The sequence below is a fragment of the Dipodomys ordii genome, unplaced genomic scaffold (assembly GCF_000151885.1).
Source record: "Dipodomys ordii isolate 6190 unplaced genomic scaffold, Dord_2.0 Scaffold226, whole genome shotgun sequence".
Classification (NCBI taxonomy): domain Eukaryota; kingdom Metazoa; phylum Chordata; class Mammalia; order Rodentia; family Heteromyidae; genus Dipodomys; species Dipodomys ordii.
In genome coordinates, this window is record NW_012267442.1 from 1,112,105 (window position 1) to 1,137,775 (window position 25,671).

Sequence of the window (25,671 nt, forward strand, 5' to 3'; positions counted from 1 at the left end):
GAAGACATAGTTATTTTTGGTAGGACCCAAGCATTCATGTTTCCTTATCCCTAACACTACATAATCCCATCTGGGGTGGAATAAGTACTAAAATATGAAGGGTCATCTGAGGAATATCAGAACAGTTCACCTAGGTCCATTTCAGACTTCCAAAAGCACTGGGATTGGGTTCTAGAAGCATATGCTCAAAAAACCCCTTGGCAGCCACCCTAGACCCCAGACCTCGCTATTGTTGGTGAATCTTACAGTGGAGTAGAAATCACAACAGACACAATAGGAAGACATCCTGTTTGAGCCATAGCTCAGCAGACTTCCTTCCTGGAAAAATATATTGAAGAAATCTCTGGAACCTCCTTTAGGCTTCAGTGATGCTTCTGACCCCAAAGGAAAGTTTTATATACAACTGAAATCAGTTTCTTCTTGCTTGCGATGAAAACTAAACTTTAAAATGTTTCTCTGGAAGTCTATCACAGTCACATATAATGAGGAAAAAGGTCTGGGAGATATAAGGAGCATTTTTCTAAAGTATCACCATTGTTTATGCATTGCTTGTTATTAAAAGTTAACAATTTATCTTAGCAGAATAGGCTCATCTCAACAGAATGGCCCAAGGAAGGGAGGGAACAGTGTTGAGACTCACAGCAGAAGACAAATGGTCTTTCCAGTGTTCTCTAAAAAAGCAAGAAGTAAGAGAGAGGAAGGCAGAGTTATTTGTGTGTGATCACATGTGTTATGTAAGCCTAACGTGATGGCCTTTCACAGATGAAGCAAATATTATGTTCTTTGGCTAGACTTGCTTTGGGAAGATTATTTTTCCAAACTTATAAAAGCAGTTTTATTAGTTGCCTATTCCACCTGGAAAAGTGAACATGTAGATTTTTCTTTCATTCTCCATCTAGAGAGTTTAATAAAAGACAGACAATGACAAACTAAGTTAGATTAGCAGCTGTAAGTCCTGTGGAGTGAGCGTCTTGTTCTCAGAACATATCCCTTAAGCCTGAAAGTTCATAATACCTATTTTGGGACCAAAGTGACAACTTATCAGCTTAAATTACTCAGAATAGTCTTTAAGAATCATTTGGACACCATTTGAAAGGGAAATAAGTAACAGTAAAGATGAGCCAAATATGATGGACCATTTAAAGGATTTTTGCTTTCAGATGAAAATAAATTATTTAATAGACTACTATAAACCAAATGCACACATATCCTTCTATGTGTATTATCTACTCAGTTTGGTTTCAGAGGTTATTACTGTTCTTGCCTCATCTATTTTTTCTTACAGGAAGAGTCTAAGTTTGGCCATTCTACATGACACATCCTGGTTCTTTTCTGGAAATAAAAAAATCAGGAGTGAAGACAAAAGCAGTCTTCTGACAATACACAAGCCTTTCCGGTCTCAAAAGTTTCCTGAAAGACACATAACTCACATAATTATTTGTGATGGATTAAGATACAAATAAAACATCTTTGCACATTTGTTATAAAGGTGTAAAGGTTGAGCGTGGCTGAAGCTGTTTGTTTGTCCAACAGTCTTCCTTTCTTCCCCATCTCCATCCATCCACCCATCCATCCACTCACCTACCTACCTACAAATCCACTTACCCATCTATCCACCCATATGTCCAACCTGTTGTCTATCACTCCATCAATCTATCCACCAATCCAGTCACCCATCTAGCCATTCATTTGTATACCCATCCATACATGCAGCAAGCTTGCCATCCATCCACTCACCCATCCATGAAGCTACCCACTCACCCACCAATCCACCTAACTCTTTATCCATCCATCTATCCATACACCCATCCTCTCACTCATCCATTTATCTTCCCATCATCACCTTGTTATTAAGTACAAGCTCTACTTACTCCAAGCAAAATGCCAAGTTCAGGATGCAGTAGAAAAGAGAACTTGGAGGATATCCTTAGGAGAGGATCATAGAGGCTCAATAGTTATGTGCATATAATCATATAAAATGATGCTTATGGAAATGAACTCCAAGAAATGAAAACAACAGAGTTTTTATTTTACTTTTTTTTCTTCTTTATTCTGTGTTTCCCCTTTTGTTGCTGTTTTTGATTTCTGTACCTTTTGTCTTGTATGTTATGTTTATCTGATTTGGGGAGGATAAGGAGAAACACAGAAATGGTGGGATAAAGGGTAAACTAATTTAGCAGTGATACTCCATAAATACTTCATTGAAAATGAACTATTCAAGGGTCTGGATGGAAAAATTGGGAGAAAATGAGGGAATAGTGACACTGTTAAAAAAGAAATGTACTCATTACCAGTCTTATGTAACTACAACCCCTCTGTACCTCATCTTCACAATAAAAAGGTAAACCTGTCACAGAACATCTAGTACTCAGGAGAAATAAGCCAAGTATAAATAACTTGATAAAGCTGAAATGTAAGATCCTAAGGACATTGTGAGTGGAAAGAACTGGACCTGACTGCAGGGATCTGGAATGCTCTACTTGTGTGATTTTAAAGAGAAAAAATTCTTGGCAAGCAAATAAAAAAGAACAAAAGATAATCCTTGTGGGATACCAGTTGCAGATTGCTTGGCACATTGTGGGAACCATAAAGAGGTGTAGAGAAACTGAACATCTCTTTGGATAAATAACATGTTCTTCAGCTCCTAGGGAATGGCCAGTCAAAACAGGCATTTCAAAAAAACACTGAGATTACACCTCACCCCAGGTGGTAATGTTTTGACAGATGCTGGCAGGGATGTACCCAAAAGGGAATGCTAATACACTCTTGGTGGGGCTGCAAACTTGTTCAGCCACTCTGGAAAGCAGTAGGGCAGTTCTTCAAAAGACTAAACATAGATCTCCCCTATGACCCAGCAATCCCAATCATGGGCATTTACCCAAATTTACAAACAAGGCCACACTATAGCTTCCAGCACAACGATGTTTATTGCAGCTTAATTTACCATAGTTAAGATATGGAACCAACCCAGACGCCCCTCAGTAGATGAAGGGATCAAGAAAATGTGGTATATATACACAATAGAATCTATGCTTCCATCAGGAAGAATGCCATTGCCTAATTCACAAGGAAATGGAAAGACTTTGAAAAAAATTGTATTAACTGAAGTAAGCCAGACCCAAAGAAACATAGGCTCCATGGTTTCTCTCATTTGTAATAATTAGTATATGCCTAGGATAGTCCTAGCAGAGGTTCACAATAGCTCAAGAGTTATGTAAATATGACTACAAAAATGATACTAATCTCCATATGGTTGTTTTGTGTGTGTGTGTGTGTGTGTGTGTGTGTGTGTGTGTGTGTGTGTTACTATTTGCAGTTATTTCTTTTGCCTTTCATTATTTTCTCTTCTGGTTTATTCCCCATGGTCATTGGTTCTGATTTTGGTGCCCTTTGTCTTGTGTATAAGCTTATCTGATTTGGGGAAGGGAAGAGTGAGACAAAGGGGTGAATCCATCCAATAGTGATACTAGACACTATGTTGGAAATGAAGTTTACAACTTGGGGGTATGTGCATGAGGGAAAATGGGAGAAAAATAAGGAAGGGGTAACACTGTTAAAAAATAAATGTACTCATTACATTACTTATGTAACTGTAACCCCTCTGTACATCACCTTTACCAAACAAACAAACCAAAAATCCTAGGCCTGCCAACATGTGGCTGTGTCCCGTAGCTGTGGAGATGCAAATCTTTGAAGCTTGTTCTTTGATGCCTCTATTTTATACTTTGGATTGCTTTGTACAAGCCTCTATGTGAATCAGTTAGTGTTTTGTCAGTTAACCCAGTAAGTATATGAGTGCTATTGTGTGTAGTCTTCATTAATTTTGCTGTTACAGGCTACAACACAGGAATAAGACTGTAAGGATTCTCATCCTCATAGACATAATAAAAAAGACAGGTAATAATTACCAAAGCAAAGGAGTATGGAGAATAATGACAGGATATGATCTTAGTAAAGCAGGTGAAGTGTTTGTCAATATTCTGGGAAGTTCATGTGGGAGATCAGAAGGTGGGAAGAGGTGGAGAGGAAAGTGCACAACAACAGCTGGGTGAAGGGCTTTTGCAGGAGAGGGGATCATCTGATGAATAAATGTTCCCTATCTAGGTCCTGTGATGATAGGGAAAGGCAGGACATGCCCAGACCATTTTGAGCTGTGAATGTCATGGTCAGGTCTGAATTTTATCCTAATTGATAGGAACCCAAAGAAATATTTCCTCTGGGAATTATCACCATTTGATTTTCAATTTGACAGGAATACTTCATGCTGTGTGTGTGTGATCCATGGGGCAGGGTAGGAACAGAAGTTGGAAGAGGCAGTGGCTATATGGTGAGATTCATGGACAAAATTCAGAACTTAGAGGTAAAAGCCATAAGACTTATTGAGGTAATAGGCAAGGGCCCAAGGAATCCAGGGTGATATCTGAATTTCTGGCTTGAGCAACTGGGTAAAGAGAGCTTAATGTTATCTATATGGTCTGCCCAGGCCTGGCAGGCCCAGTGCGGACACCTCCCTACCTCTTGGCTAAGTTTCTACCCAGGATCTGTTACCTAGGTAACTGGCACACCTGGAAGCAGTCCTCCTCCCCTCCTGCTAGGATATACCCAGAGCCGCCCAGGCCTTCCATCTGACCATGGGCAGGTCCCAGGCCCTGAGGTCACATCCAGATCCAGTGTGGCCACACCTTTCCTCCACCTAGCCACACCTCTTCCTGTTCCTGGCCTAGATAAGTCCTGGCCTGGGGATGGGTCTCCCCTTTTGGCCATGCCTCTCCACCTTGCACAGCAGGGGCAGCAGTTCTGTAAAGAACCTTCTTTTCCTGCCTGAATATAGTGTGGTGTTCGCTTCATCTGCTACCTAATGAAACCTACCTACTTAATATACCTTACATTATGCTCTTACGTGAGGGAAGGAGGGAATAGGGAAGGAGGAAGGGAAGAAGAGAAGGAGAGAGGAAGGAGCACTGTGGCCTGCTCCTAAACATGTGGCCAAAATCTTGAAAGCAATTCTACAATTCTACATCTAGAGTGCTTGCCATTTAAAGGAGAGAAAGCGGAGAAAAGTGACTGAAGTTGCTGGAGAGAGAGTGTCTCTGGAGCGGGGAAAAGTGGCACAGGTGGGTGAGACCCTCTAGTTCCTCTCCTTTCAGAAACTAGTAGACATCCTCATGCTCAGGGCTCTGTAACTTCTTCAAGTTTCCAAGAAGGTATTTCATTTTTATTCACTGTTGGATATAATCACCTAGCAATGATTCCAGGACAGAAGAAAGTACTCTTACAATTTTGTAAAATATTGTCTTAGAAATCTCCTTAAAGGTTAAAAAAAAATCTTGTGACATTATGATTCCTTCATAAAGGCTGAGAACAGGTACTACTAAACATTGACAAATGAATTAACAAATGGGTAAAACAAGATAAATTTTTGGTAATTGCTCTTCCTTCTTTCCTTCCTTCCTTCCTTCCTTCCTTCCTTCCTTCCTTCCTTCCTTCCTTCCTTCCTTTCCTTCCTCCCTCCCTCCCTCCCTTCTTTCCTTCCTCCTCCTTCCTCCCTTCCTCCCTCCCTCCCCTCCCTCTCTCCCTCCCTTTCTTTCTTTCTTCCTTCCTTCCTTCCTTCCTTCCTTCCTTCCTTCCTTCCTTCCTTCCTCCCTCCTTCCTTTCCCTCCCTCCCTCACTCCCTTCCTTCACTCCTTCCTTCCTGCCAGACTGCCTGCCTTCTCTTCCCCTTCCCTCTTTATTATGCTCCCCTCCCTTTCCTTGTCACTCCTTCCCCTTCTTTCCGTCTCTCTCTCCCTCCCTCCCTCCCTCTTTCCTTCCCAACTGCCTGCTTACCCTCTTCTAAATCCTTTCTTCCCCTCCCTTGTCACTCCTTCCCCCTTCCTTCCTCTTTCCCTCCTTCTCCTCCTCCCTTCCTCCCTCCCTCTTAAGTTCCTTCCTTCCCTTATTTCTTCGTTCCTGGAAGCAACATCATCCCTAGAACAATTACAAGACAGGTTTTTACTCAGCATAAGTCATAAAGTATGAGGTCTGCAAGACACTTGGGCAGCCATCCAGTTCTTCTGCTCTGAATGGTTCCATGTTACGAATAATTGAGTCTGTCTGCTTGAAAAGCAGGTCTAGGAAATTTAAAGCCAATGACTTCAGGGGAAATCTTAGGTTGGAATTGACCAAATGTATAATACGAAGGTAGAAGGCACCAATAAAACGACTGATTTTTCCCTTTCTTGTTCTTTTTCTCTGTAAAAAACACAAATCTAAAAGCTGAAGTGGGAAGCACAGTGTGGTTGGTCATTTTATCTTAGATGTCACCATAGCCCAGGGGATGCTGGGTATGAGAGAGTAGAAGGCAAAATCTGAGTTCAGAAGGAATTTTCCAAGAACATTAGCAGTGTCTAAATGCTACCTTCCTCAAATTTTGGCAATTATTAACATTTTTGCTGGTATCTAGGTTTGAACTCAGGCCTCCTGTTTGCTCTCTTACTTGACCCACCTTTCTAGCACTGCTTTTTGCTGTTTATTTTAGAGAAGAAGTCTCATAGATATTTCTGCCTGGGCTAGCTTTTGGAGATGTAATCTCACAGATTTTACTGCCTCAGTGGCTTTGAACATTATCCTCTAGATCTTAGACTCCTGAGTGAGCTAAGGACACCTAGAAGATTATATGCTTTATACTTCATGTTTTTATTTATATGATTTATCTATTAAAAAGATACCTCTTGATAATTTGAAGGGCTGGGCTGGGTTGGGTTAGATGGAAAGAAGAATGATGGAAGAGGTGACACTGACCAAGACACATTATACCCATACATTGACATCTTGAATTGGAATCAATTTGTACAATTATTTAAAGATAAAAAGTTGATTGAATTTAAAAATTTTTAAAGGCACTTCTAAGTAAACAAGGTATGACTATAATTGCTACTTGAAAAAAATTAATCAGTCAGAAATGTGGTTTAAAAACATGTAAACATATTATTTGCTTAAAAACATAAAGCTTCAAAACTCAGTTACAAATATAGCAATATATATATATGATATCAGTTTGGTGAAATCACACACTGTTTTGTTGCGAGATAACCCTTACTACACAATTTGCTTTCATAACATAACTTTTTGTTATGTTAAAATAATATTAAATATATGTTAAAAATAATAACCTATTTCTCAACTCAGCATAGTAGATCTGTTTCTGAATAAAAACACATAAATAAACAAGACAATGAATATGTCTATCTTGACAGAACTCTTTCTGGGATGAGGGATGGGATACCTTGTTTAGGTCTGTCTCTGTACAATTTCAGAGCAAGCCAAAGGCCACTGAGGACGCATTGTGGCTTCCACTTTTCCCAGGTACTATCTAGAGAAGCCTGGGATTGGTGAATACTTCTCAATGCTTCATCATCACATTCACCAAGACCCCAAAACAGCAGTCCTATCCTGATGTTAGCTGCTACTTTAAAACAGTGCTACATCTTGAAAGGAATTCTCTTGGGCTCCAGAGGATTCATCTTGCCATTTCTCCACTGAGATAAATGAAAGAAGAAACAATGCCAGCAAACACTATTCTTCCAGCATCCTCAAAACCCAAACATTCTGGAGTGTAAAAGCCAAGAGTTATAAGCAAGAGGAAGTATGTTGGGCCCTTGAAAAATAAAATAAATTCTTCTGCTTATTTTGGCTGTGTGTTCCCATTCCTTTCAGATTGAAGTCCAGATTGTCACAAGCAGGAACTATTTTCTTGTAGATTAATTGGGAAGGATTGACCTGTCACCTGGTTTCTCCTAGGTTATCTGGTGGGCTAGAATGGCCAAGAAAATGGAAAATTAGTATTATAATTTAGCTGAGAAGGAAAATAGCACCCTATTGGTGATACTATTTTCAAAGCTGGGAATGAAAGATGTTTACAATATGTTGTTATCTTTAAATAATGTGATTAATAAGTTTTGGATATTTAAGTCTAAAGATGAAAATGGGGTACAATATAGAACAAAACACAATTTGGGAATTAATGCATGCTCCCCAGAGAGAATTAATGTTATCTCCAGAGGTACAATCTCATTAGAACCTAGCTGTCTTTCTGTGGGTCGGCGTGTACTTTCCTAGTCTTGGCAAGCCAAACAGAGTCTATGGTAACAATGAATGTTGTCTTCATAAGCATCCTTGCAGTTCATCATACTGATCTGTTATGACTGGCACAGAGAGCTTTTTGCACTGGGTGTGTTCACCTCAGATATACTGTCCAAATTAAGCTTCTGTAAGACTTACAGGAACTCAAATTTGAAATTGCTCTACTATCTCTCAAATCAAAGAATGACATAAGGAAAAGAAGCAGCTATTTATTTATTTACTTACTTACTTTTAAAGCTCATTTTCTTTTCTATTTTTCTTTTTTGCCAGTCCTGGGGCTTGAATTCAGGGCCTGGGCACTGCCCTTAAGCTTCTTTTGCTCAAGGCTAGCTCTACGACTTGAGCCACAGCCCCACTTCTGGCTTTTTCTGTGTATGTGGTACTGAGGAATTGAACCCAGAGCTTCATGGATAGTAGGCAAGCACTCTATCACTGAGCCGCCTTCCCAGCCCCTAACAATTTATTAAGCTACCAAAATGAGCAAGCTCTGTGCTGGGACCTTTTGTTGGACAGTTTCTTTGGTATTTCTTTGGTATAACTATGTGCCATGTGATTAATGCCTTTGTTTTTTTTCTGGTGCTGAAGTGGAGCACATGAGTTATACCCCAACTCTATTAACTCCATTGTGTAGAAAAAAGAATAAACAATTGTCTGAAATATGATACAACCATCATTGCTAGCTTCTAGGTCTGACTTGAAAATCCAATCAAGTTGAATATTTTCTCAACTCTCCATCTAGAATAGGAAAATGACAGACAATATTGTCTTAATAATAGAATGTCCTAAGCTTGAAAAACTGAGTTATGAGTTAGATGGTTCACATCTGTAATTTTAACTACGTAGGAGGTTGACATCTGAGGATCTGAGTTCAAAGCCAGCCCAGGCAGACAAATCTGAGAGACTCATATCTCCAACTAATTATCATAAAGCTGGAAGTTGAGGTGTGGTTCAAGTGGTAGAGTGGCAGCCTTGAATAGAAAAAGCCAAGTGAGAGTACAAGATCCTGTGTTCTAGCCCTGATACTGGCACAAAAACAAACCAAACCAAACCTGAGTTAATGGATTTACTTCCACCAAACTAGAAACAATTAGTAATGACCAAAAATATTCTTAACACGGACATACTGAAAAATCCAAATATAAAACCAGATATTCAAAATTTTAGTTCCCTGTCTTACAATTGTAAAGTCAGAAGCAAGATCACTTTTATAGCTTTATCTGGTTTTAGGAGTTGTAAACTTGAATGAAAAATCTCCTCAGAAGCTACTTTGCATTATTAATTGTCTTTTACACTTTGTAACTTTTGCCCCTAAAAACAGCAGAATATTGACATGTAACATGATTCCATATCTTTAACCCATAAAGTTTATGGCAACAGTGTTTCTAGTTTGCATTGGAGGAGACTGAATTAAATCTTTCTCTTACTAGCTATTTTCTTTTAAAGGAACAAGCATATGAGGTAATTTTCTGCTTATTAGTGAAGAACAAGTCATCTGCTGTAACTGAGAACCTTTTTCCTTTGGTTCTTTCTTAGTGGTTTACATTATTAAAGTAAGCAATGTCAATTAATTTCAGTTTTACACGTTTTAGTTCTCACCACGGTTTATGACTAAAAACATCTGGGAGTTGTGTCTTATGTCAAATGTTTAAACCAAGTATTTTTAATAACTTTTTTCTTTGTCAATTTAAGCTCTGTATTAAAAACCTCAACAGCTTTGTAGAAACTGATGACATCTAAACTTTGATGACATAGTACAGTCATTATTAGCACATGACAGTATTCCAGAGCAGGCCCTAGGACACTGTGACAGGTGTTTGACCTGCTCCCACACACCATGACAGAAACATGAACCCATTTTGGATCCAACAGTTGTTCCTGAAACCTTTCCACTAGCTAAAAACCACACAGTTCAATTATTATTTGTGCCATCTTTTCAATTCTCATACTTCTAAAAGTGTAGGAATATATTTATTTATTAGTGATCTTCAAAATAACCAAGGCAATTAAACTCTAGGGGCAAGATACACAGGCTAGGAAGCTTCTCTTTAAGGGAAAATTAATGCTTTCTTTCTCTAAAACCCACCAGATGTTACTTCTTCACTGAATATTTTGCAATAACTAAGGTCTCCAGACAAAATGGATCATAATTTTGTAGATGATTTTCCAGTGTTAGCCACTGAAGCTACTACAAGGTAATACAAGGTTCAGGGGTGATAAAGGACCATGGGGCTAATGCTGGCCCTTGTCTGCTAAGGACCTTGTGAAAGATTGATATCGACACTGACATCGAGGCCCCTGCACTTGTCTTGTCATCTCTGAGGTGTGAGTGAGGACTTGTGCCCAATAGGGTGCACAGGCTACCCTGACAAATGAGTGTGACCCTTCATGCCAGTGCATAGTTGGCCACACTGTGCTCTGCCTCTTCAGCTCTTATTGTTCTAGTTCCATTTATCTATCAAGGGCCACAGCCCTATAATTCAAAGAAGGAAGACATATGGAGTCAGACTTACCAATTCTTCATTTTCACTCTCTGAATTATACTGTGCTGCTTCTTCTGTCTCTGGCTTCTGAACAATGTTTCTGCAGACAAGCCAGATGGTCAGACTCGCAATGAACATTCCAATATCAGGCACAAACACTCGGATGCCATTGCCAGCATCAGCTCCTTTTAAGCTTTGAAGGCAAAAAATGGGAAGAGGAAATTTAGTTAGTTCTTATAGTTTATAATTAAGTAGCTGATTATCTTATGATTCAGTTTTTAAAAAATATTTTATTGTAAAGATGCTATACAGAGGGGTATAGTTACATGAGTAAGTACATTGTTACCCCTTCCCTTGTTGTTGTCCCGCTATCCCTTCCCTCCCCTATGATCCAATTTTAATGATTTCAAGTAAAAGATGCTCAATTTCTATCCAGAAAACTTTGCATTTCACAGAAGTTTAAGAAATATAATGAACTCTAAGTCAACAATTACTCCTAATGCATGTTAACAAATTACATTGCTGTTAACTAAGGCACATGTCCACTATGAATACAATTGCTTTTAATGTAGCTGAAGCAATTAACAACAAAACAGATGTTACTAACTAGAAAATACACTATTCTAAATGTCAATCAAAGCTAACAGATAAAATGGAGAAATCATTAAAGCCATCCTCTAATCTGGAGCATGTCATTATTTTGTGTTCTTAGTTGATGTTATTTCTCATATTTTTCAAAGAAAGGTATACCTAGATTATTTCTTCCAATCTTAGACAAGTAATGTTGGACTTAGAATAACAAGATTTGGGTTGGAGCCTAAGTCTTCATAACAAGTGGCTGCTTTGCATGGGAGGACCTCTTACTGTCCTGACTGTTTTCAGGTAGCAAAAACATTACAGTGCTTGCCTTCCTTATGCTATCAAGTGAAACAATGAACAATTTCACTCAATGAAAGCTATGAGGTCATAATTTTATAAAACAATGAATGCAAAATGTAGAAAATAATGTCTATTTTTTGTTAAGAGTGAGAAATATTTTCACTGAGATCTATATTTCAAGCCCAGCAGCATCAACTGACATTTAAATCATGTTCAGACTGATAAGAACATTTATTGCTACATCTGAGATCTTGAACAAAACGGAGCATAGGAAGTGCAAAGGCCGGGGGTGAGGTGTTATGACAAGAAGCTTCAACCGGAAGAGGAAGAGGGATGTGTCTGCGAAGATAATCTAGACACTGTCCGTGACTGGGGAGCATCCATGGGAAATGAATACAGAAACAGGAAGCAGGTATTCAGCTGCCAGCATGGCAGGTCAACTTATGTCTCCTCCACCAAGATGAGTTCTGGAATTTCACTGCTGTGAATGTAAAATAGCAGATACTGATGGCCACCAGCCAGCTTCTAACACTACTCACCCATGGCATAACCTTGTCTGCCTCAGTGGAACTGACAGTGACCCAGAGCGCCCTGCTATCCTGAGTGACTGCACTCACAGCGCTGTGTCTGGTTAGCTAGGACCTCATCCAGAGGAGTCAACAGGAGCCACAGAGAGGGCCAGCCTGGCGTGCTCTCTATTCACCTGCATAACTAGGAAAAAATTCTGGCAGGATAAAGCTAATGAATAATGAGTAACATGAAGAGGCGGTCATGCACATTTTACTGTGTGTTCATAACAGGGGGAAGGAGCTGAGGACCCTAGCTGAGGAGCCAGGGTCTGTGCTGGCGTTGAAAGGTCTGGGAAGATGAGATGGTTCACAGAACTGTTAAGAATAGAACATCAAAGGAGGAAAGGTTTATCAGAGATAAAACTTGGTCAGGGACATGAAGCAAAAAGCAGGAACAAATAGTATGTATGTGTGAATAGTATGTACACGACTGAATGAATGTATGCATGCATAGATATCTGCATGAATGATCATACATGTATATATACATGTGTGTATGAACACATATCAGGATGTATACATACTTGTGTATGTATGTATTTAAGGATGTATGCATACTTACTTCCTCAGTACCCATAGGCTATTGGTTCCATAAACCCTGGTGGTACCAAAATCTAGAATGCTCAAGTCCCTTATATAAAAGTGTTTGTATACAACTCATACAACATCCTCTTGTTTAACTCTTCTCTAGATGACTTGTAACACCTAATACAATGCAAATGCAGTTACATGTTGTTACATTGTATTGTTTAGAGAAGTTAAAAAAATCTGTGTATGTTTAGCACAGATGTAATTTTTTTCCCAAGTATTTTCAATCTATGGTCAGTTGATCCATAAATGTAGGATGTGTAGGTACATTGGGCTGACTGACTGTATTTATATCCACTTTGTGTGATCACATACTATATGCATTGACATTGTCTATATTATACAAGTGAAGCTGTTTTTAATTTTATTTTATTGTAAAGATGCTGTGCAGAGGGGTTACATAAGTAAGGTAATGAGGACATTTCTTGTCCAGCATTGTTACCTCCTCCTTCGTTGTTCTCCCAGTTGTTTCAAAAATAATAAATGAGCTTCATCAGTTGGAGATAAACACTGTTAACATTTGCATAAATAGAAAATATGCTAACAATATATCCACTTCCTGAGTACTTCCTTTGTGCTAAATAAGAGCTATTTAACCCAATCTTTTATTTCCAGATACTTCCGTTTTTTTTCTCCCCCGGCCGTGGGGCTTGAACTCTGGGCCTGGGTGCTATCCCTCAGCTCAAGGCAAGTACTCTACCACTTGAGCCACAGCGCCACTTCCTATCTTTTATTTCCATACGAAAAAAACGGAACTCTCCTTAAAACAACTTTTTAGCAAATCACTTTTGCTGAGCCATATTTTTCCAACACTTGCTTGTTCTACAAAGGAATTTTAGCAACAATGGAATTCTATGCCTCCATCAGAAAGAATGACATTGCCCCATTTGTTAGGAAATGGAAACGCATGGAAAAAATTATATTAAGTGAAGTAAGCCATGCCCAAAGAAACATAGGTCCCATGGTTTCCCTTATTTACAATATCTAGTATATGTTTGAGTCAAGCAGAAAAGGTCAGATAAGGTGATGTTAGGGAAATGAACCCTAAGATATGTATTCAAATGTTTTTTTTCTTTCATGCAATTGTTTCTAACACATTTATAAGATTATTTCTTTGTTGCTTTGTATGTCCCTCCCCCACAGTATAACCCTTGCTTTCACTGTATTTGATGTTGGTATAATTTGTAGAGGGGAAGGGGAAAAACAAACCATTTAAATAGGGATACAGGTGGACCCATTGTAACAATGAGATGTACAAGTCTTTATGTCGAAAACAAACTTTACAACTTTCTTGGGGGGGTGAGGGGAGGATTGGGTGTGGGGGCTGGGGGAAGGATGGGAAGGGATGGGAAGGGGAAAAAAGGAGGAGGCTACATTGCTTGATAAGAAATGTAGTCATTATCTTGCCCATGTAATTATAACTCCTCTGTACAGTATTTTCACAATAAAAAAAAAAGAAAAAAACCCTAAGGATTCAAAAGGCAATCAGCCAGGTGCTGATACTTCACTCTAGTAATCCTAGTTACTTAGGAGGCTGCAATCTGAGGATCCTGGTTCTAAGCTAGCCTGAGCATGAAAGTTCTGGAGACTCTGATATCTGCAGTTTAACTAGGAAAAAAATGCCCAAAGTAAGTATGTGAGTGAGTGAGTGTGTGAGTGTGTGTGTGTGTGTGTATGTGTGTGTGTGTGCATGTGTGTGTGCATGCTTACTAGTAATAAGGCTTGAGCTCAGGGCCTGGGTGCACGCCCTTAGTTGTTTTTTGTTGTTGTTGTTGTTGTTTTGGTTGGTCATGGGGCCTGAACTCAGGGCCTGGACACTGTCCCTCAGCTCTTCAGCTCTACCACTGAGCCACCTTCCTAGCCCTCCTTTAGTTTTTTCTGCTTAAGACTAGTGCTTTTTTACTTGAGCTCCATTTCTGGCTTTTTGTTGGTTAATTGGAGATAGAATCTCAGACTTTCCTTCCTAGACTGGCTTCAAATCTCGATCCTCAGATCTTAGCCTCTTGTGTAGCTAGGATTATAGGTCTGAGCCACCAGCACCCAGCTAGATTATATTATCAAAGGACTTTCATGGAAAATAAATTAATTTTAGTACTTCATGAAATGCACAAAGAAAGCTGAGTTGTGGGGAAAAGTTCTAAAAGAAGGTAACAAGAGCTCCAGTGTGACCTCAGCTGCTTCTTGCACACAATATAGAGGAGAAAAACCAGAACCTGGCTTTTCCCACCTGTGGGTTGCATTAAGCTTCCAATTTGCAGTTACTTTGAGGCAACAGCCTAAGCTTTGTGGTCCCAGAAGAGACATTTTATGGCATACATGTACTAAAGAAAGAAATGAATATGACTTGCAAAAGCAATGACCCTACCCGCTGTGGTAAAATCCAGCCATAGGCTCCAGGGCTGGGTTCTGATTTTCATTTGAAATAGAATCATTCAGCCACTAAGGTGCTAAACTATGAATTTGCCTTGCATATTTAAGGAAGGCAGACATTCATATACTATCATAGAAACAATGAGACTTTTGAAGAACATAATAAAATGTATGTATAATGAACAGGTAGGTCATCAAATAATTCAGAGGCCATCTTCTCAATAAAGCTTCTTTCTTTGTTGTTTAGATCATTGTTTAATAAGGAATATTCATTTCAATAGAAATCTTCATACTGTTGTGCAGTAAAAGCAACACAAGGAAAACAGTCTGCCAATTTATCCACAAGGTTCTGTTCTCCACTCACTTTTCTTCTAACGCCATGAGAACAATCCATCTGTCTCTCATACTCCACGGAGCATGTAGACAATGAACTTCACATTTTCAGCCCCAAGAAACACTAGCAGAGCCTCATTCCTTACTACCTATCTCCTCTTTTGTATTCCACAGTTTGTCAGAACTACATGCTTTCTTTACTCCCAATTACTTTTCCTGACTGTATTTCTGACTTTGTCATCAATTTAGTAACGAGGGCTTTCATTTGCTCATTGAAAGACTGGAAGGGATTCTGTCTTTATGACATTTCTCCTACCCTCCTCATCTCTGTCCTCGCAGCTCAGTCTGGCTTCTGGATGGCTGTAACAACATCCATATAATTGCCTCATGATGCCTCTCTGCCTGTCAAGCTTCTACATTGTCCCCAGAGCTTAATGTCTAGAAGCATCAAGCTGATCATGCCAGTATTGTAGCTACAGAAAACACCCCCTTTGCCTGAGCAGGGCACCAAGCTCTTGTTTTCCCAAGACTTGATTGCCTTATATCTCACTACAATTTCCCCCAATTCCAGTTTCTCCTCCCAACTACTATGCTGATAACAATGCTTTTTCAATATAAGCTGGGCATGATGGTTCATGCATTTAATCTGAGCATTTGGGACACTGTAAATATGAGCCCAGCGGAGGTTACAAAGAAACCAAATTCAACAAACAAAATTTTCTTCTTGCAAGTCTCATCTATAGCATCCCCACTGTAGAGCCCTTCCAAACTTGCTCTTCCACTGTATAGTCCATAAATAACTGACTTCTTCTTGCTTTAGAAACCTGCCATACCCTGCACACACTGGGCATGAAAATGACCAGTGCTTTGAGTCAATCCCTTGTTTATGGGTATACCCAGCCAACAGGATTCCTTCTGGCTTATCTCTGTGTCCTGGGACTTTCAGTGTGTGGTACAGTATGCATGACTCAGAGGATGGCTGAATGCATGCTAGGTCCAGGACACTGTTGACCCTTTAAATATTCACTCTGTTTCCTAGAGCCTAGGATTGCACAAACATGACTGATAAATCAGATAAGATACCACCACAAGGCCCCTTGTCATCTAGTTTGTGAAGAATAAAGCACCAACACCTAGGAGGAACAGGTTATTATTGCACAGGAAATGGCATGGAGCTCACAGGGTCCATGAATAAAATCCCAGTGTATTTACAGAAAGATTTACTTGTCAAAACTGGAAATTAGCCAGGTGCCAGTGGCTCACGCCTATAATCCTAGCTACTTAGGAGGCTGAGATCTGAAGATCACGGTTCAAAGCCAGCCCAGGCAGGAAAGTCCGTGAGACTCTTATCTCCAATAAACCACCAGAAAACTGGAAGTGGCACTGTAGCTCAAGTGGTAGAATGATAGCCTTGAGCTGAAGAGCTGAGGGACAGTGCTAGGCCCAGAGTTCAAGCCCCATGACCAAAAAAAAAAATTAAAACATTAAAGAAAACATTTGGTGCATCTAGATGTAGTGACACATGCCTTAGATACTAGCCACCCAGAATGTGTTGGTAGGACTATTATAGTCCAAGCAAACAATGTGAGACTCTATCTGAAAAAGTAACTAAAGCATAAAAGGGCTGGATAGCAATCTAGTGGCAGATTCCCCAACACACTATGTATATATGCTTAGTTTTAGCAAATATGTTAGAGAAAATATTTAAAAAATAAGAGAAGTTGAGTGTTATCTGATGAATATTAAATGGCCCAATTCAGCAGAAATCTTTATTCATTACTTTAAAACTAATAAGTATTTACTCAGCATCATATACTGTCTCTAAGGCATAGAGTATGGGCTGTAATGGCTTATCAAGGAGATAGGAAGGTAAGTTAAGGTCAGGTTAGGGATCTTTGAAGATGTGGAGTAAAGGAGGAACAGGATCAAGAATGGCACAGAGCCACAGGAGACAGTCATGGGTTCTGGAACTAAAGATGTGTTTGAGGGATACTAAGGGTGCTCAGGTACAGAGCTATACTTCAAACTGGTAGTCTCATGGACTTGGCAAATGCAAGGAGGGAAATCATGGTTAAATGGGTAGATTCAAGAATTATCTTTTCACATGTGTTCACTGAAGTCATTAGGGTAAGTTAGAGTATCCTGGGCAGTGCCTAGTATAAAGAAAATAATGTTCAAGGATTTCTTACTTTATTTTTTTTGTCAGTTATGGGGCTTGAACTCTGGGCCTGGGCACTGTCCCTGAGCTCTTCCGCTCAAGGCTAGTATTCTACCACTTTAAGCCACAGCACCACTAAGTATTTCTTATCTAGTCTGTATGTACTGTAGGACATTTAACAACATATTAAATTTTCTTCCAAGTAATGCTAAGACAATAGACTACCAGACTGGGTAGCCAGAAGGTTAGTTTCCCTTGTTTCCAGGATAACAAGACCAGGGAACTGGCTAGCCCACTGATCAACCACAAGACCTAGCACCTGTAAGATCCATCCATATCCTAAAGATTCTGAAAAATTCCCTTAAATTAGACTGAGAAGGAGGGAGGTGGGGAGGGAAGTGATAGTGGTAGAAGAACAAAGGCAAGGGTAACAATGTTTTCTAGGAAATGTACTCATTACCTTACTCATGTAACTGTAACTCCTCTGTACAGCATCTTTACAACAAAACAAAATTTAAAAAATGACTGGTGCCAAGTTCTAATAATGAATGCATTCATGGCGAGCCCCCTTCTCCAGTGCACTTTCATAGAAAGCAAGAACAGTGACCCTACAGTGACCTCAATCCAATTTTACCTGGGACCTTATTTTTCAATCTCTACAGAGTTTCAAAGCATATGGTCATATGCAGATGGACATTTATTACACAATCAATCTGTTCATCAAAGTTCAAGCCAAACTAAGGACAGCCCACAGTTAGGGGCTCAGAAGCTATGCATGAGTCCCTGGCTCTCTTGTAGTGTATCCCATGTTCTCTTTAATAAACTTTTCTATTATTTTCATTGTTATGTGTTTTATTTGAATTCCTCTCCAGCACGGTGAAAGAATCAAAGTTAAGCTACATAGATTTTCTGGAGCATATTATGTTCATGTTTAGGTTTATTAGTGTTAGATACATGACTTTCTGTTCACAAATCCATTGGAAGCCACTTCTGACCACCTCTGAATCTGTACAGAAGTGCTGTCATGGCCTCCAGCAATAAATCTCCCTTTTCTGCCCTTCAGCATGTTTTCCTAATTCTAAAATTTCATTTTAATATGAAAATCCAAAACAAAGAGATAGTGAAAGTTAAAAGGGAACAGAAAAGAAAAAAGAAAAAACAAATTTTAGAGTGTCAACATTTGATATCAATAAAACCCCACAGTTACAGTAGGACAGGTCTGGGATATGGCTCAGACATAGAGCATTTGCTAAGCATGTACAGGGGTCTGAATTCCATGCCCAGCCCTGCAAAAAACAAAAAACCCCACAAAAGTTCACAAAGAATAATTTCACTTATGCAGCTCTTTGGAAGAGCAAATCCTTTGGTACAGAGGAGTTGGTAGAAAGGTCAACTTCAAATAAATTGCAATAACATGATTAAAATATCAAATGAGTCCAGTTGAAGCAAATAAGAGCTATTAAAATGTTTATGCATGATTTTCTGGTGGCTTCTGAAGTTCACACACAGAGACATGTAGCTACTGTTGTTTTCCTTAATTTTAACTATAGCTTTGTTCAATCCAGGCATCTCCACTGGCTGGGTTGTAATAGCATGAACAGATACAGTCAGAGAATGTGTATTTAATAATAACATGCTAAAACAAAGAAGACCCCTGAATCCATCTACTTCTCTCATTTGTCTTTATGTACATATACGCTACTTTTTAAAGATTTCTATTTGTGATTACTAGTCACAGGTAGCAAGAATAATATATTTGATAGACATGGGAAAAGAGTTGGGTTTGAAACTTCAAAAATATAATTTTTATTTTGAATCCCTTCTGCTAGTAAAACACAGTTAATATTACATTAGAAAAAAGCAGGGGATAAAAGTCCACTGGCGGGGCTGGGAAGGTGGCTCAGTGGTAGAGCGCTTGCCTTGCATGCTTGAGGCCCTGGGTTCAATTCCTCAGCACCACATAAGAAAAAAGCCGGAAGTGGCGCTGTGGCTCAAGTGGTAGAGCGCTAGCCTTGAGCTGAAGAGCTGAGAGACAGCGCCCAGGCCCAGGGTTCAGGCCCCATGACCGGACCAAAAAAAAAAAAAAGTCCACTGGCTCAAGCCTGTTATCCTAGTTACTTGGGAAGCAGAGACTGTGGATCTTGGTTTGAAGCTAGCCTGGGTGCAAAAGTTCTCCAGACTCCATCTCATCCAATGGCTGTTTTTTTTTTTTTTTTTTAATTAGTGTCTGGGGTTTCAGAGTGTTTTAAAGCCACAGCATTTAAATATTTAAATCACTTTGCTCATTGTGATGGTTTCATTTAGAGCACACAACACTCACATCAGTGTGTTGCTAGGTTTTCACATGAGTTATGGAGGAGGCTTAGCATCTATTGAAAGAGGCCAGAAGTCCTTGTGTGGATGAAGAGTGTGCACAGAAATGGAGAGCAGATGCCAGACTCAGAAGACTGACAAGTCCATCCAGTGCACGCTGCTCTTCAGGAATATGCTGACACTGCCTGGCACAGGTTCTGCTGAACAATATGGTCACTGACAGTATTGCCCTTATAAGACAGGACAGATAGGCGAGGAGACAGGGGAAAATAGATTATTTTTTACAGATACCAAAAGGACCAGGCTCAAAACTTAAAACAGAAAGTAGACCGGAAGAACAGTTATGCTCTCCTTCTATCACACCTGCTTCTGGTTGGATGTTAAGTTCTAAGATTAAGAGGCAAAGTCAAGGCTATCTAAATCTGCCTACTCCTTTAAAATGGTAAGCTTCATGAATGGACAAAGTTGTCTCATCAAAATTTCTAAAGGTTACCTTGGTTGGGATAGACTTCACCCAATTTATACCCCCCAAACCACTGTTTTGGATTAGGAGTTGCTTGATGACATAGCTATGTGTATACATAGAAAACTCAGAGTAAACAAAAACTAACAATAGAAGTTGCCATTTTGAGTCTTTAATTCCCATTTCCTGCATGGGGAACAGGAAATGCCTATCTCTTCCCCATTTCTTCCTACTTTAACCTTTTTCTATGAAAATAAATCGCTCTAAAACTTTGACCTTTTGAGACCCTCCTTTTTGTGAAATGCACTGAAATGCTTTTTTAAGGTGATAGTTTTTTGGGGGGGGTATTTTTTGTTTGTTTTTTCTTTTTTTTGGTACTGGAGTTTTAACTCAGGGCTTTGCACTCTAGCATTTTCCTCTCACGGATGGTACTCTGCCACATCTCCCCACTTATATCTCTTTGCTGGTTAACTGGAAATAAGAGTTTCATGGAATTTTCTGCCTGGGCTGGCTTCAAACCATGATCCTCAGATCTCAGCCTCATGAGTAGCTAGGATTACAGTGGTGAGCCATTAGTGCCTGACTTTAATTATTTAATTCATTCAGGCAAGTAAATCATGCCCCAAAGGTCAAAGGTAATTCAGTAGACCTCCTCCAACCTTGGTATAATGACTGTGCCTGGACCAACTCTTTACAGAAGAGGAAAGGGCCCCTGAACATCCTCAAGCACAGAGCCACACTGGGGGAAGGAATGCAGGAGGGAATGCTGGCCTTCCAGATGAAAGACAAACTCAGCCACACTGTCCACCTGTGAGCTTCCAGGCTCCTTGCAGTGAGATTTCTGGGAAATTAACAACACATCTCCATCATTCAGCCACACTGACACAAACATTATCTCAGGCCTTTCCACCTGCTTGAATTGGTTCATGGAATAGCTTGAGAAAATGAACTAAATTTATTTTGCTAAAAAGAAAATAGGATACATAGTAGGTAGCTGCAGCAGAGTGGCACATCTCTCCTGACACACATTTAAAAAAATCACCTCAGGAAAGAGCAGGAAGATTTGTATGTCACTTGAGAAGACTAAGGAGAACAAAGGAAATGGCATAAACATTGAATTTCAAGGTCTCAAACAGAAACTCATCCCTGTTTATGTGTGTCTACTGTATTACATACATTTTAATGGGCCCTGTACATAGCGCTGAGGAAGATAATGAGCTTTTCTAGGGCAGAAGAGATTGCTATAGAAACAAACAAGTCTGTGAATGACACATAGTCATCAGGTCATGTGTGTGTGCATGCATGTGCAAGGAGCCATGGTATGCGCATGGAAGGCACCATGACGTCCATGTGTGAAAAACACCATCATGCATGTGTACCAGATGTCATGATATATTTGCAAGACATCATGTGTTTACTAAGAAACATAGCATGTGTACATGGCACCATGACAGTGCATGTGTAAGCACCATAAATAATGTGTGTGTGCAAGACACCTTGCTGTGTGTGTAAGGCATTATGATTCATGTGCAATGTGTACCATAAGGTGTTCATGTATAATGAGCCATGACAATGAACAATTGGGTCTCTGTGTGTATAGTGTGTGTGTGTGTGTGTGTGTGTGTGTGTGTGTGTGTGTGTGTGTGTGTGTGTGTGTCTGTGGCTCAGCCGAAAACAGGAACTGAGGTTGGGGTTGTAGCTTAGTGGTAAGCACTTACCTAGCATGTGTGAAGTTCTAACTTCCACTCATAGTGCCCACAAGAAAGAAGGACAGTTCCTACAGTTGGCCAAGTCTCAGATGGGTTTGGAAGGATATCAAAAAGAACATGATACATCCAGGGAATTATAAGCAAAGTGGTTTTGTTGTGATATAAAATGTAAGAACAAATGGTAGAAATAGTCTAGAAAGTTACTAGGTTTCATGTTCGTGAGAATCTTTTTTTTTTTTTCTGTCATTCACAGGGCTTGAACTCTGGGCTTAGGCATTGTCCCTCAGCTCTTCAGCTCAAGGCGAGCACTCTACCCCTTAAGCCACAGCAACACTTCCGGTTGTCTAGTGGTTTATTGGAGATAAGAGTCTCACAGACTTTCCTGCCTGGGCTGGCCTTGAGCTGTGATCTTCAGATCTCAGCCTCCCAAGTAACTAGAATTATAGGTGTGAACCACCAGCACCTAGCTTGTGAGAATCTCTGATATCATCCTAAGGTTTTTAGAGAGGTATTAGTAAACTAATGCTAAGCTACTTCCTTGTTGCTCATACATAGAACCAGTTATTAAACTACTGTTTCCTAAATGACAAAGTAAACACTGTAAGTCTCTCAAGGGTGTGAGAGTAAGCTAAAGAATTTGCTGTGTTTCTGCTTGTCCTGCCAGGAGAGTCCTGGATGGCAGAAACTAAGCATACAAGAAGGTGGCTATAGACTGGGATTACAAATGGACCAGTTGTTTGCCTCTATTCAAGTGCTTGAATTTAGAAACAGGGAGAAAAGGAAATGTGACATCCAAAGTATCAAAAAGTTACTAAAAAACAAACCCATAGGCTAGAGAGAATTTGTAGAACCAGCAGTCTGAGAAAGTGATAAATAATAAAATCATACACACACAGGTGCATCCACTCACACACCAACAATAACATGTAAAGCAAACCAGCAGAAGCGCAGTTCACAATAAGAATTGTGTACTGATGGCATTTTGTGAATTAGTGTCAGATGGGTCATGACAAAGTATCGCCATTTTGTTCTGTCCATCTCTTCAGAATATAATCCACCTAAATAAGGACTCTCCTAAATTACTACTATACAACCATCGAATCAGAAAATCAACCCTGATATAACACTACCATCCCACATGCTACATTTCTGTCCAACACTACCATTCGGCACACACTTTCAGCAGATACAACATTACTAGCTGATGCAGTCTCCCTTCCTATGTCATCAAATATGCCCACAATGCCCATACTTCTCTGTGTTCAGATCCTATGAAGGGAAAAAGGCAACATTTATTTTTCATGTCTCATCTGTCTCCTTGGATCTGTTTTTCCATGACTGTAGGAATGACTATAGTGTTTCAGCCTGGCTCGAGCGTGTGTTCTTGGAAAACCTTCACAGGCTTAGTGTCATTACTGTTGCCAAAGTGACACACAGCAGGAAGTCCATAGTCCAGGCATCACCTATATCACTTGGTGAATGCGGTAGATGCCAGCCTTCTTTGCTGAAGTCAACATTTTTTCTTAAAAAATATCCTTAAGTAGTTGTACAAAGGTGTTTTAATTCATCGTGTCAGTTTGTGAGTAAAATGCATCTTGATTAATGTCACCCTTTCATCCATTTGCCCCATGGTTCCCAATCCCACCCAGCCCAAGTTATTTAGTTTCATTCCCACATATGTAGATAGTATATTATGACTGTGTGCACCTACCTTTTCTCTCTATTCATCTGCTCCCATTCTCTTTGACCACACCACCCTGACAACCTGTCCCAATTTTCTGGTATTTGTTTTGCTAAAATGTAAACTAGTTGTTCAAAGGAGTTATACAACTGGAATCCTTCCTTGCATGTACCACACTTTAGTTAATATGTTTGTGTACATATGGATATAATCTTGTATAATATAATGTAATATACATACATATGTGCACAATCAATATATGTATATAACATATATAATAGTTAGATATAAAAATCACCATTTTTCGAACTGCAGTTGATTTGAATTTTAAGGGATATACTCCAAAATTACAGCAATGTTTTATCCCTTATTTGAACCTACAGATAAGGGATATAGGAGTCACTATTGACTCTATTAACCACTATCATATGTATACATATATATATATATATGCATGTGTAATATTCCATATTAACCATGTAGCAATGAGCTACATCCATCTTTATTAATTAGTTTTCTACTAAATATAACATTTCCCTTTATCTCTAGCTAATTATTTTCCTAACTACAGTGTCAATACCTGAATTCCTGTTTTTATTAGATGGCCTGAGATGATGATTATTCACTTGATGGTCAAATTGCTTTTGAATCGTGGGGGCACCTCCAAGCTGGCTTCTGTGACTTCTTCCTATGGTTAATGAAGCGTTGTCCTGCTCTCTGATGTACCAAGATTTTCAGGCCCATCTTTACTTCCCAACCTTTCTTGTCTCTGGGCTCCAAGTATCAAAGACCCAACATTCTTTGGGCAGGCATGGATTCAAAGCTAGCCTTCCGATTGGGGCATTCTAAGTAAGTGTTGCTCCTGTAATCATGGTTTTGGACTTTTGTACTTGACACTTAGAAATATGTATAGAACTATGTAGATAAATATGTATTTCCATATACTCAAATGTGCATTTTATGACTATTTCCATGACTCTCTGTGTTTATGTATTTTTCAAAGCTATGCATTCATTCTGATCATTTCAATTTAAACTTAACACCTCATTTTTAGCCTTTTCCTTCTATGGTTAAAATCTTTACTTCAGAAGTGAGAAACTTGGTTCCCATGACTTCTAATATATTTCATTATATACCAAATCACTCAGTTATTTACTTTAACTAATTTGCAAGCCACCACAGCTGCCTTGGCACCTGCGCTTTTACCACCTGTGATATAAACCACCCCCACATGGAGTCTACTTCTAATACACTTCCATTTGACTCCTGCCCCAACATCCTGGTTTCTGCCAGGACTATAAGAGCTGCAGGCAACAATTCCAGGTGCCATGTGATCCCCCTTGGTTCCAGAAACCAATACCTAAATACTTGATGGGAAAGGGAAGAAAAGGGGGGAAGACAGGGAGAGCTAGGCAAGTTCTTTACATGAGACCGAGGTAAAATGGAACCAGGTAACTTGAGGAGATGAGTGGTTTTGGGAGAGATGAGGGAGAATGATGGAATGGGTGACACTGAACAAGATGCATTGTACTCATAAACTCATTGTGCTCATTAACTCATATGTTAAAGTGAAATCCTTTTGTGTAACTACTTAAGATAATAAATTAAAATATAATTAAAAAAAATTTTTGGGTCCGGTCGTGGGGCCTGAACTCTGGGCCTGGGCTCTGTCCCTCAGCTTTTCAGTTCAAGGCTAGCACTCTACCACTTGAGCCACAGCACCACTTCTGGCTTTTTTCTTTTTGCTTATGTGGTGCTGAGGAACTGAATCCAGGGCCTCAGGCATGCAAGGCAAGCGCTCTACCACTGAGCTACCTTCCCAGCCCCTAATTAAAATTTTTTAAAAGGCTAAAGAAAAGGCTAAAACCACAGATGGAAAAAGAAATGCAAACATATGCAGGTCAGCCCAGGAATTCAGAGTCTCTGTCACCACCATGCTGTCAGCTCCAAATCCAGCTTTCCAAATCTACCCAGGACTTATGGTTTCCCCCATTTTGTGAGTTACCT

General features: G+C 39.6%; 1 protein-coding gene across 2 annotated transcripts in view; it reads right to left on the minus strand.

Annotated features, from left to right (window-relative positions):
• Piezo2 (piezo-type mechanosensitive ion channel component 2) overlaps positions 1 to 25,671 on the minus strand; it is a 427,547-nt gene that overhangs the window by 182,625 nt on the left and 219,251 nt on the right. For both annotated transcript variants that reach the window (XM_013035844.1, XM_013035843.1), the window contains exon 5: positions 10,632 to 10,794. In XM_013035844.1, the coding sequence (XP_012891298.1) occupies positions 10,632 to 10,794 (163 nt within the window). The remainder of the gene's footprint in view (positions 1 to 10,631; positions 10,795 to 25,671) is intronic.